This window comes from Dermacentor variabilis, chromosome 5 (genome assembly GCF_050947875.1).
Source record: "Dermacentor variabilis isolate Ectoservices chromosome 5, ASM5094787v1, whole genome shotgun sequence".
Lineage (NCBI taxonomy): Eukaryota > Metazoa > Arthropoda > Arachnida > Ixodida > Ixodidae > Dermacentor > Dermacentor variabilis.
In genome coordinates, this window is record NC_134572.1 from 42,086,957 (window position 1) to 42,099,546 (window position 12,590).

The 12,590-nt window shown below is 47.1% G+C and overlaps 1 protein-coding gene across 4 annotated transcripts in view; it reads left to right on the forward strand.

Annotated features, from left to right (window-relative positions):
* TBC1D23 (TBC1 domain family member 23) overlaps positions 1-12,590 on the forward strand; it is a 50,170-nt gene that overhangs the window by 28,811 nt on the left and 8,769 nt on the right. For 2 of the 4 annotated variants that reach the window (XM_075692229.1, XM_075692233.1), the window contains exons 13-17: positions 484-572; positions 4,414-4,493; positions 4,859-4,991; positions 6,817-7,098; positions 8,062-8,336. In XM_075692229.1, the coding sequence (XP_075548344.1) occupies positions 484-572; positions 4,414-4,493; positions 4,859-4,991; positions 6,817-7,098; positions 8,062-8,158 (681 nt within the window). In that variant the 3' untranslated portion in view covers positions 8,159-8,336. Of the gene's footprint in view, positions 1-483; positions 573-4,413; positions 4,494-4,858; positions 4,992-6,816; positions 7,099-8,061; positions 8,337-8,583; positions 9,296-12,590 lie in introns of those variants that run through there. The other 2 variants (XM_075692230.1, XM_075692232.1) reach the window with 2 other exon arrangements.

The window sequence follows — 12,590 nt, forward strand, 5'->3', positions numbered from 1 at the left end:
CGATAATAAGTAGATTATTAAAAGAGCAAATTGTATGGGCTCTTATGTTGCCAATTCTTTAAGCGTTCTACATATATAGAATTACTCAGTATATTGAAGTAATTCGCCTTCTTTTTTTGCAAGTTTTATTTATGTGGGTTTGACTGTAATATAGACAAAGCAAGAAATTTTACTCTCTATTTTGAAATATTTGCCATTTTAAAATTTGTACTATTGAACTATTTTACATTAAAACTATAAGCTTTTGGTTGGGGTTTTTTCACATTTTTGTCAATCACTAGAAATACTGATTATGCAGTTCATAACAATGAGATTTCACTTGTAACTCTTACGCTTCATGGGATGCACAAACGAGACGTCACTTCCATTTTTTCTATAATTCAAGTCTCTCAGTTACACAGTGATTACGTACATAAGGATGCTGTCTTCAGAGGTGTTTTGCACAGAAATGTTTAGAATTTCACCTTTGTTCTCTGGTTGTAGGTCACAACTGTGTTCAAGAGCAGAGCCAGCGACATGAAGGGAAAGCTCGTGGATTACATCACAAATCCACAGCAACCACCTGTCGAAAGGTATGTGCCGTGAACCAGAATTTTATGCTGTTAATAAAAAAAAAAGGCTGTCATTGAAATGATTTCTGTGCACTGAGCAAACAAGGTGGACTAGGAAGCACTGGCCGCATGCTGATGTAAACCTGTGGTCAAAACTGCAAACCAGGACTTCCGCGAAAAAGAAGAAGAAAAAAAAAATCAAGTTTCCTGAATATTTTGGCATGTACACAGTCGAACCCGGATATATCGAACACGCATATTTCGAATTATTGGCTATATCGAACACACAGATTACCCCCTTGAAAGTACTATGTAAAAGTATAGTACATTTGCATAGTGTATCGAATTCCATTTTCGTTGGACATTCGAACGCTGCGCCGCACCGCGCCCCTGGAAGGGGTCCTCAGGGAAAACACTTCTGCAGTCAGTCAGCAGGCTCCTCCTCTGCAAATGCGCGGCCGTCGCCTAGCGACGGAGACGCAGAGCCTTTCCCCCTTTCTTGCGCCCCACCGGCGCGAGCTCTCTCACTCCTCCTGTACCGCCGGCGTGTGCATTGGGCAAGGCCATTGGAGCTCAACGAAGAAAGTGCGCAGCATTGAGACGCGGCGATGTTTTCAAGCCACGCTTCCTGGGGAAAGGAAGAGAGAGTGAGGGGTCGGCAGGGTCGCTGCCAGAGAGGGCTCAAAAAACGAAGCATAGCGAAGTGCCAATTGCACCCACAGCGCCTTCGACGGCATATTTCGCCGATCTTTTTCCCCGCTCTCTTCTTTCTTTTCCCTTTGCCGCGCTGACTGCCGCTCAAACGTTGGTTCTTTATTCTATGAACAGGCTTCGCTCGGACTGCTCAATCTGTGCATTGCGTGTTTTCTTGTGTGTACCTTTGTTTCAACGTGCCGTGTATAGCATGTATGATTTCGGTCATCTGGTGAGCTATGGCATCCGCGCACATAAAAAAGAGGAAGAATCTGGACTTTGCAAGAAAGCTGGAGGTAATCCGGCGTGTCGAGAACGGAGAAAAGTCCTCCGTGGCAGACGCATTCGGCATTCCGCAGTGTACTTTAAGTACGTTGTTAAAAAACGAGCAGGACATCAAGCTTAAAGCAGGTGAGGAAAGTCGCTCGGGAGCGTGTCGTGTGCACCCTGCTGCTTTTACAAAGTGGAGAAGGCACTCTATACGTGGTTTCTTGAAATCTGAGCAAAAAATATTCCCGTGGATGGCCCGATGTTAATCGAAAAGGCCAAATGGTTTGCTACGCCCCTTGGCGAAGAGAACTTTTGCGATGGCACTGGATGGCTGCAACGGTTTAAATACCGCCACGGCATTGTAGGAAAGGCCATTTCAGACGAAAGTGGGGATGTCAGCAGCCAGGAGATGCAGCAGTGGCTTTCTGAGGAGGGGCCGAAGATCTCTGCGAAGTTTTCACCTGCAGAAATCTTCAATGCAGATGAAACTGGTCTCTTTTGGCAAATGTTGCCGAATAGGACACTCGCTTTTCGTGGAACCTTATGTCACGGCGGTAAAATGAGCAAAGTGCGTGTGTCGGTACTGCTTGCAGCCAACATGGACGGCTCGTGCAAGCTACGGCCATTTGTGATCGGGAAGAGCAAGTCACCGCGCTGCTTCAAGAACTGTAATGAGATTCCCGTCCGCTACGGCTGTAATAGGAAGGCCTGGATGACACGTCAACTTTTTGTTGAATGGCTGTAGGCTAGGGACGCTGAGTTGGGCAAGTCGGGCCGCCGAGTTCGCCTTCTGGTAGACAACTGTTCGGCCCATCGAACGACTTGCAAGCTGCAGCACATCGAACTGAAGTTTCTCCCGTCGAACACCACAGCGAGACTGCAGCCCCTCGACAAGGGTATCATAAAGGCATTCAAGGTAGGCTATCGGAAGCGACTTATTCAACGGCTCCTCGTAAACCTCTGCATGGGAACCGATCTCAAAATTGACCTGCTCGGCGCGATCCAGATGATTACCAGCGCTTGGGGCGACATGAAGCAGGCCACAGTAGCCAACTGTTTCGGCAAAGCAGGCCTTGAAGTGGCTGGAGATGAATGTCCGGAAGCTTTAGATGACGATGAGTGCTTGGAGGATGCGTTTCGTGACTTGTCCAATTTTCCCGGCGCCGTCCCGTCTAAGGTTACTGTTGATGACTTAATTAACGCTGACAGTGAAGTTCAAGCGGTAGCCGACCTCGCTGATGAGGACATTGTGGCCGGAATAGCTGGCGTTCAAGACGGCGATTCCAGTGCGACGAGGGCAACTGTGTTTTCAAAGAAACGCATCCGTGCACAGCCACTGAACTGGCGTCAGCGTTCAGCCTGATTTCGCGCTGTTGCGGCGAAATGGAAGGCACTGGGCTCTCGCACCTGGACAGTCTCAAGAAGATTGAGTCTAGTGTTTTCAACTTCATTTCCCAGAGGAAAAAGCAGCCCAAAATTAGTGATTTTTTTTCCGTGACATAAAGCACTTTCATATTGTGTGCACAATGCTATATGATTTGCGGCTGTTCCAATCGGTAAGCCACAATTTTTTATGATTGCAAGTGCTTTTGTGGCCTATATCTGTATATCGAATTTTTGCTATATCGAACTATTTTCCGATCCCCGTCGAATTCGATGTATCCGGGTTCGACTGTATAACATTAAACTGAAAGTTGCAGTAGAGACTTGGCATTGCAAGCATCGAAGTGCATTCATCAGCTTCAGGTTGTCAGCTGGAGTTGCCAAGCAATTAGTTAATTTGTATTTTTTCCCATTTGCGCACTTGGTCTGTATATTTTTCATCATGGGCTACTACTAATATAGACTACTGCTACTTCTTAAAGAGACATTAAAAGAAAACATTGAATCAATCTTGGATCATCCTAAAGTGCCACAGCACCCACTAGGAACTTTGCAACATTTGTTCTGGGCCATGCCATAGATAACCGGGCTGCAAAAAAACTTGTTACTGTAGAGTCCAAATTATACATCGGCAGTTCAAATTACTTGTGACAAGCAGGTTTAAATATATGGGACATTGAGTGCTACACACGCCATGTTATGTGCCTCTAAAAATGATGTCTGGCTCAATCAAGATACATTACCTTGCTCAAACTATTCTTTACATGTACTACAGTCCCCGACCGTTTATTCGAACCTCATGGGGACTGCAGAAATGTCCGAATAAACAGGTGTCCGAAAAAAGCAGATTAAGAAAAAAAAAAAAGAAATCCTTTATTTCCACGCACTTATTCGGGCTCAGCAGTAGGCTTGAAGAAATCGTGAATGCACCATTGCACGCTTTTCCGTTTACATGCAGCATTGTGCACGAAGAAAGAAACAAATCAGCTGCTGGATTGTCTTGACATGGCTTACTAAGCCGAGACCGGAACTGCTGTAGCTACGAACCAGGCAGAAACGATGATGATGAGCGGGGATTTTCCATGGGGCAGCAGGATTTGCAGTGGGGCAGCAGGATTTGCAGTGGGCAGTGGGGCTTCGTGGGGCAGCAAGGAGGCTCCATTCAAAACAAAAATGGCGTTCAGCAAGTCGAACCATGCACCAGTCAGAGTTGGTGCATAGTGCTCTCGATCGAGTTGGCTCAAGGAGTGTCCGAAAAATCAGACAAGAGGTTGCAAAGTGTCCGAACTTTCGGCAGTTGTTATACATTATGGTTTGTGGGGAGAATGGCGGTGCCGCGAAGCAGACCAAATAATCGAGCCTGTCCGAATTTTTGGAGTCCGAAAAATCAGTTGGCGACTGTACTATACATTTAGAAGAGGCACGAGTTTCTTGTTTCCTGAAACATTCACATTTTGTGCCTTCTGAGATCTCAACAGTCTGTTAACCACTGCGGGCAATTCTATTTCTCGTGCAGGCATGTGAGCAGCTCTGACAAACTGGGCAAGCGTTACCGCGGCATGGCACCAGTCTTTAGCATTGACGATGAGCATGATGGTGAGCAGAGTTTTGATGCATCGGTAGCGACTGAAGCCACTTCATGGGTTCCTTCATAAAACCTTTGTATATATGTATCCAACAAATATATCAGCTGAGATAGTAACCGACCCAATAGCAACCAGGCAGCCACGCCAAACTCAAGAAAGTAGGCAAGAAAGTTTCGCTTTAATATGTAGGTTTGCTTAAAGGTAATCATGTGACGTAAAATAAAAATTTATCATAATGTTGCCATGCATGCATTGCTTTATTTTAAGCTATAACCGTTTTCATCAAATTATGTCTGAAATGAGGACTTGGGGCAAACATTCATTTGGGGACCTGAACCAGCACAAGATAAACAGAGCACATGCATTTAATTTCAGATTTTGGTGGCCACGGTGACCTAGATGTGTCGGTACAAGAAGAGGAAAGCATTAGCATGTGGGTGAAAAAGCCTGAAGTTCTTGGGCACTTCAAGTGTGAAGAAATCAAAGAGAATGGTCATCTCTACCCTAGGTATGTCGTCAGATCTGCACCTTGATTTTCAGGCTTGATTTCTAACTTTCTATGTAGAAATTTTTTTATATTCCTGCTCAGAGAGGGGCTGCACTTGCTTAATATTGTTCACTGAAGAAAGGAACACTATTCGTAGATGCAAATACAAGATGTGCATGATTCTGTGGTTGTGTTCTGTTCTTTCACTATAATATTGCTCTGTTATTCTATTACTGAAGCTGCAAAGATTAGCTCAGAAAGATGTCCTGTCATCTAAGTTATCTCTTCAGCCAACTGGCTTTTATTTTTGCAGACATTGCACTTGTTCATTAGTTCTATGCTCTGTGTGTTTTTCTTGGAAGGAAAAGTTTGCAACTATGTGAGAGTAAGTTGAAATTGTTGAGGAAACCTGTATGGGGTTCCTTATGAAAGAAAGATTCACTGTTGAAGAAATGTTTGTATTTGTCTTGTAATAAAATCTGGCACCTGCTGGCACAACCGCTCTATCAACTGGGCTCACCACGAGGCTAGCAACTTGAGGCCCCTTGCTCCACATTGAAGGTTTTCACAAAATTAATTTGATTATTGAGTGTATAGCAGTGTCATGCTAGGGGTAAGAGAAAGACGAATACGACAAGGACTGCGGCTAATAGCTTGCATTGAGTGAATGCTGTTTGTCTTCTGATGGAAGAAATCAGGGACATAACAGTAATGGCACATAGCATCATGCTGTTTGAATTAGTCTTCATTTAACAAAAAGTTAAGCCTCCCTTTTGTTACTCTCACTGAGGATGTCTTTAACTATGCCCAAAGTTAGTTAGGGACTACCTTCAAAGATGTTAACGAGAAAGAGAGCTGTGCTTAAGGAAGTCTATGGCGTGATTTGCAGTGTGAAGCACCGAAGTGTGGAAAGAAAATAACTAAGGATTAGAGAAAAAAGGACAAACACGATTGCTGCAAATCCCATCATGAACTTAAACCAACTCCTCAAATCACTATTCTTTATAGGAGCCCTGAACCACACCTCGGGCTTAGTGAAATAACATAGTCCACAGGTAGGATACTCTGCTGTGAACATCTCAGTCAAGTTTTGCTGTCGTACGTGGTGCGTGGAGCTCGCAAGCAGATCGTGAAGTCACCTTTCTCTCAAGTGCTTTCTTTTTAATGGAAGGCCTCGTCCTCACTGTCTTCTAGACACACTGTTTCTTCATCGGATGCACTATTTCGTCATTCCTTTAGACAACTGCTGTTGGCCAATAGCTAACATTAAACTGTGGTCGGTTACATGGCATAGATACCGCAGCTGCTGCGGGATGCCGCCACGAGTCCACTGGCTAAGCGCACTGCAGCTCGGTGAGGACAATCATGTTTGGCTTATGTTTAGCGCGTTGTGGGTACCAGAGGTGCAAGTTGTGGCATTTGCGTTAACATCCAAAATGAAATTTGAACTGCGTGCCACCGTGGCAGAAGACAAAGCGTTGTGGGCACTCCCTACTGCACCGTAGCCTTCGCAGTGCAAGACATTGAAGAAAGAACGGCAGCATAGCGGAGGCCGCGTTTGATTGCCAATAACTCCGCTTCTGCTGAACGCATTGAAGTACTTTTTGTGGCGAAGTATTTCTGAACAAGCCTATTTTCACTTCACATGCCTTTCTCCACTTTGATAAAAAGTGATTCAGGGACCCTTTAAAAAAGTCTATTGCACAGGTTTCAATGTTGTGTGAATTCGCTTCTTTTCACAACTTAATAAACTAAGACTACTTAGGGGCTACCCTCAATGTTACTAACAAGAAAGAGAGCTGCACTGAAGGAACTGAGCTTGCCTCTCTCTCTTCTTGATGTGCAGTCACTTGCTAGTGACCGATACTCACCTCTACCTGCTGCGCGAGCTCAGCCACAAGAAAGGAACCGCTCGGGTGGTGTCCCAGCGGCCCCTGCTTTCAGTACTCAAGATCACCAGCAAGAAGCAGCACCCCGAGCTGATCACCTTCAAGTATGGCCTCAACGACAATGCCACGGGCACCTTCACCGTCGTCGCAATGGAGCGCCTACTGATCCCCAAAGCCAAGGAAGCCACACAGCTCGTCAAGGCCCAGATCACCAAGCTGCTTGAAGAGACCGATGCTAGGTAAGGGTAAAATTCGGGCAGTGGAAACACTTAACAAATGCACCTGATCACTCATAATTGTGAATTCAACATTTCTTCAACTTTGTGGGGAAAGCACGAGATCAGTGGTACATGTTAAGTAGGTATATGTTAGAAGTTAGTCGGCAATCATTCATGCAAAAATTAAGTTGCTGTGAGTGTTTCAGTACTGTCGTGAGTCTTTCCCAGAAGCCTAAAGATTCTGGGATATTACGTGCCAAAACTGCAATGAGATTATGAGATACACCATATTGAGAGGAGTGTGAGGATATGTGCCATCAAACTCATAAAAACGCATTGTTGTTCCACTTACTTTACTAACAAAGTGCTTTTTTATGCATTGAAACACAAAGTAACTGGAATGTCCATGCATTTTATCCCACACTTGGGGAAATACTGTATTTACTTGATTGTAACGCGCCCTCAATTTTGAGCTTACCCATTCACTGTGACCTAAAAAAACAGCCCTTTACTGTAACACGCACCTCATTCTTTCATACAAAACTACAACTTTCTCTCATTTGGACAAACAAAGATTTACTCCCTTTGTATTAAAGTTGTGATAAATAGTCGCAGTTTCGCCCAAAAGGCAAAGCATCAGTTGCGATAGTAAATTAGTAGACAGCTATAGGAAAAGTAAGGATAGTAGTTTTATCGGCCATATAAACTTTTAAACATTCGCTTACTAACCACACCTTCCCAATCGCAACGAGGTCACCCACTCCATTGCGCGAGGCCTAGTCAACCGCTCTGAAGTCACTGGAGATGAGTTGGACACCAGGGACAATCTGAGAACTTATAACGATCTCGTTAAGGCCTTTTACCTCAGTCGCCGAACCTTCCCCCCGCCTCACCCCAAATTCAGCCGGGCGCAGGCTACCACCCTGCGTCTGCTACAAACAAACACATGCCCTTCACCTGCTCGCCTCCACCTTATATTTCCAGACGTCTACACTACCCCCAACTGCCGGTGCTGTGGCATTCACCCGGTTACGCTTCCGCATATGCTGTGGGAGTGCCCAGCACAGTACACACAGACTAACACCACGACTCTCTCGTCGAGGTTGCATGAGGCTCTGCGGAGCTCCGCCCTCGACGACCAAACCTGGGCAACCCAGCACGCCCGTGAGGCGGCGGCGAGGCAAGCCCTCGACATCCCCTCTTGGGAGGCGTAGGCCCGGCCATCATAATGTGCTGGTTGTACAATAAAAGTTTATTCCTCCTCCTCGCTTACTAACTAAATTAAGAAGCATGGTGTCACACGCACAAGCAAACATGAACATGTCTCACTCAATGATCGCTGAAACTTTTTTATCAAAACGCTGGAGTGAGAAAGTGTGGTAGCTGGAGAAAGTGAATTGACCTTTCTGCAGCCTCTCACTTCAATGCAAACTGAGCAACAAGAACACAGCGTAATGCACTTATATGCGTAGACTCTGTCTCTATCACAGATTGCTTTCAATATAGGGGCCGTGAGGCCACGCCATGCACAGCAGCTGCCGGAGTAAAAGGTGTCTCCTGTTTGCGCTAGTCCTGCATGCAAGTTTCCAGAACTCAGAACGCCTGTGATGCGGTCCGATCTCCTCTGTCTCCTGTTACGGTTGGTGTGTAATACCCCGAGCAAAAAGGATGCTCGAAAGACCCTGTTCAACCAAAACGGAGAATGTTTTCCTAAATTGCTGTGGTTGTCTCAAATGGTTGCCGGTTTGGTGAGCACCCCGCAGTGTTTACAGGCACCTTTGTGTGTGTGCGACCAAGGGGAGAACCCTTTTCACAAACTGTGCGACTCTAGGAGAGACTCTTTCCACCTGTCTGACTCTGGGGAGGCCCTTTCCTGCAAACCAACGTTGCCTAGAAGAAAGGATCAGCCGCCCATCCCAGACCCGTGACCAGAAGAGGCAAGCCTGGGCAACGTTGCCTGGAAGAAAGGATCAATCGCCTACAATACCCGACCCGTGGGTTGCCACCAGCGGAGGCAAGCAAGTGCAACGTCGCCTAGGAAAATGGGAGCAGCCGCCAAGCACCGAAGGGACTCAGTGCATGTCACGTGACGCTGACGTGAGCAAGATCCCGCCTACGATTTTAGTGGGCCTATTTAAGGGGCCCCGCAATGTACATTTGAATTCCTTCATTCTCTTCTTCTTATCCTTCACCAACCATTGAATAAACAGTGCAAGTTTCGCAGTAGAAATCGTCTCATCCTTGCCTGGTCGCCATGGTCTACTGGACACCTGCAGCCTGCCGACATTGCCACGCTACTCAATAGTAACGCCAGTTGAGGTTCGAGAAACAAGCATCACAATACTCTGCACGCGTGATCACTTTCCTTTTAATTGTGGCATTAGGATGAACTTGGCATGCTTCACAGTTGGCACTTCCATGCTGATAGAGGAAACGCAGAAAACATCAAGACGGTTGGTGGACTAACATATGCACACACACTGTTGATTGAATTGCACATGGAGGAAGCTACAGTGGCTATGCTCGAAGTGCATACGAGTCAACCATTTTGAAATGTCGAGGTAATGCAGATTTAGGGTCGCACTCGATTCTGACAAGCATGCAATTTTTGGATCCATTTTATTGGAAAAAGAAAGTGTGTCAGATTTGAGTAAGTATGGTAATGTCTCGAAACTGGTGTCATCCTAAAGATGACATACTTACCGCCTACATTCCATAACTTTGAATATGTGCTGTAAAGTAATTACTGAGGAAGTTAATTAGTGAATTTGTGTTAATTTGCTGAATGTGCATTTTGATATCTCCCTAGTATTGCCTGATTCTTTGAATAATCCAACTCAAGTACAAAAATTCTGCCATCTGCCGCCACAGGCAATGTTTAAGGATTATGTAAAACATAAAAGTGATCTCCCCATATGTGTCTGGTCCACTCGTGCCAGTGTGTCGGGGTAATATTGGAATGCTTTAGGACACTGAAAAGGCCCCTTTCTTACCACAATGTGCACCTGTGCTAGCGCAAACACTACAGAGAAATAGGGAAAACAGTATGTTTTGAGCCCATGGCTATGGTATTGTGCTCTAGCCCTCTGTGGTTACTTAGTGGCTTTGGCGTTGTGCTGCAAAGCGTGAGGTTGCGGGATCAAATCCCTGCCACAGCAGCCACACCTCGATGGGGGAAAAATGGAAAAACACCTGTGTACCGTGCATTGGGTGCACATTAAGGAACCCCAGGCGGTCAAAATTAATTCGGATTGTGGTTTTGGCATGTAGAATTTAATTTCTTATTTATTTTTTGGATTTGCACTCATCTAAAGTTCTTCTTTGCCTGATAACTTGCTGCCTCATTGTATTTCTACAAATAGGGTATGTTGTGGGGATGCGCGACTGTCACGTGTCCCCTGATACGTTGTTTTCTCGCATAGCTCGCGTCTCCTGCAATCCGGCTTTGCCGCGTGGCCTGGGGCCTGCTGCGGTCGGTGTGGTAGAAGTGCCGTACGAGAGATGGCACTTCCTCGTTGGATCGGAACGGCAAGCAGCACGGACGTGCCGCGCGTGCGCCGGTCCATGCTTCTGCGAGACCGTCTCGTGAGGCCTCGTGCGAACGCGCCACCGTTCGCGTGACCGTACGTGCGAACGACCAGGCGTTGGTGCCCAGCATGGGGCGAACATATTCACTCGTTATCCGGTCGCGGTCAGTCGGACTTCTAGACTTTGTCGCGCGCCCATCGGCATGTTTTGTGGATAGCAACTCAGTTAGTAGGCATTGTTTGCACTACTGGGTTGTCGTTCCTTTATCCCAAGAGTACGGGAGTGAGAAGCCCACATCTGGCTGCCTAACATGAGGCTCTTGGGGCATCAGACAGTTTTTAACGGTTTTGCTTCGTTCGAGATGTTTCAACCGAAGCGTAGGGCTAACGTGGATTTTGGTCCCTAGCGTTGGCAGCGTGCTTTCTTGAGTGAGGCGATGGTGGCTGTAGTATGTTTGAACTTGTCAACATGCTAAGCCTTTTTGCAAGTGTTTTTTTAATGACATTTATCGGTACGAGAGCTACGTGGTCTACATCCTGGGAGCGCGAGGCTTAGCGCCCGCGGAGCATTGGCAAGCCTGAAGCGAGTGAGTACGGAAGCCTTGTGGGTGGTCCGAATTTCTTATGTAAATAGCTTCTTCTATCTCTTTGACTCTGATGAAGTCGCGGCTCTGGGAGCCGGGTGGCCTCGGGCCATGGGTACCGCTACGGGCTGACTAGTACCGTATTTATTCGCGTATAACCCGCACCAAAATGTGAAAAAACGCGTTTAAAAAGTGGGGGTGCGGGTTATCTGCGAATTTTTTCCTTGGGAGGGGGGGGGGGGTCGGCTTCACCGCAATGTGCGGCAGCCTCCCCGTGTAGTCCGCCATCCCCATCGTCATCGACGCTTGTCAAGCCGATGAAGGGCCAACGAAAGGCCAGCATTGTTGAGCCTCGCGTTAGGCGCTGTTTAGTGTACTTACCCCAGTTTGCACTGTTTGCCTGCTTTGTTTTGGCATCATGAGTGCGACTCGACGGCAGTGTTTCACAGCGAAAGAGAAGCTAAAGATTATAGCCGCTGCCGAAGAAATCGGCAACAGAGCTGCTGCAAGACAGCATGACGTCGACGAGTCGTGCATTCGCGACTGGAGGAAGAAAAAAGAGAGTCTCGAAGCAACGAACCGGAACAGGCGAGCGTTTCGGGGTCCGAAGACTGGCGCGTACCCCCACCTCGAGACGCAGCTTGCGAAGTTCATTGAGGAGCAGAGAAGTCGTGGCCACGCTGTTTCGACTGAGATGGCGCAAATGGAAGCCCTGAAGTTGGCCCGGGAATTGAACATTCCACGTGAGTTTCGTGCAAGCCGTGGATGGCTTCAGCGCTTCATGCGAAGACATGGATTTTCTATGCGGCGGCGAACAACCATGTGCCAGCGGCTTCCTGAAGCCTACGACGAAAAGTTGTTGAACTTTCAACGATATGTGATCGCACTTCGGAAGGAGCACAGCTATTTGCTGTCTCAGGTGGGAAATGCTGATCAAACACCTGTGTACTTTGAGATGCCGATGGACACGACCATGGAAAAAAAGGGCTCCAAATCAGTCAGCGTGCTGACCGGCGGAAATGCCAAGCTGCGCTGCACAGTCATGCTATGCGCTTTGGCTGACGGCACGAAACTGCGCCCGTATGTGATTTTCAAACGCAAGACGCTACCTAGCATTCCACTGCCCCCAGGAATCGTTGTGCGTGCGGAAGAAAATTCGTGGATGAACAGTGGCCTAGTCGGTGACTGGCTTCGAGTAATCTGGGAGCGAAGACCAGGTGCCTTGCTGGCACGCCAGTCGATGCTCGTACTAGATTCCTTCAGAGGCCACTGCACTGATGCGGTGAAGGCTCGCCTTGCCGAGACCAGCACCGACCTCGTCATAATACCTGGCGGCATGACGTCCATGCTACAGCCACTCGACGTGTGCCTGAACAAGCCGTTCAAGGCACACGTGAAGCGG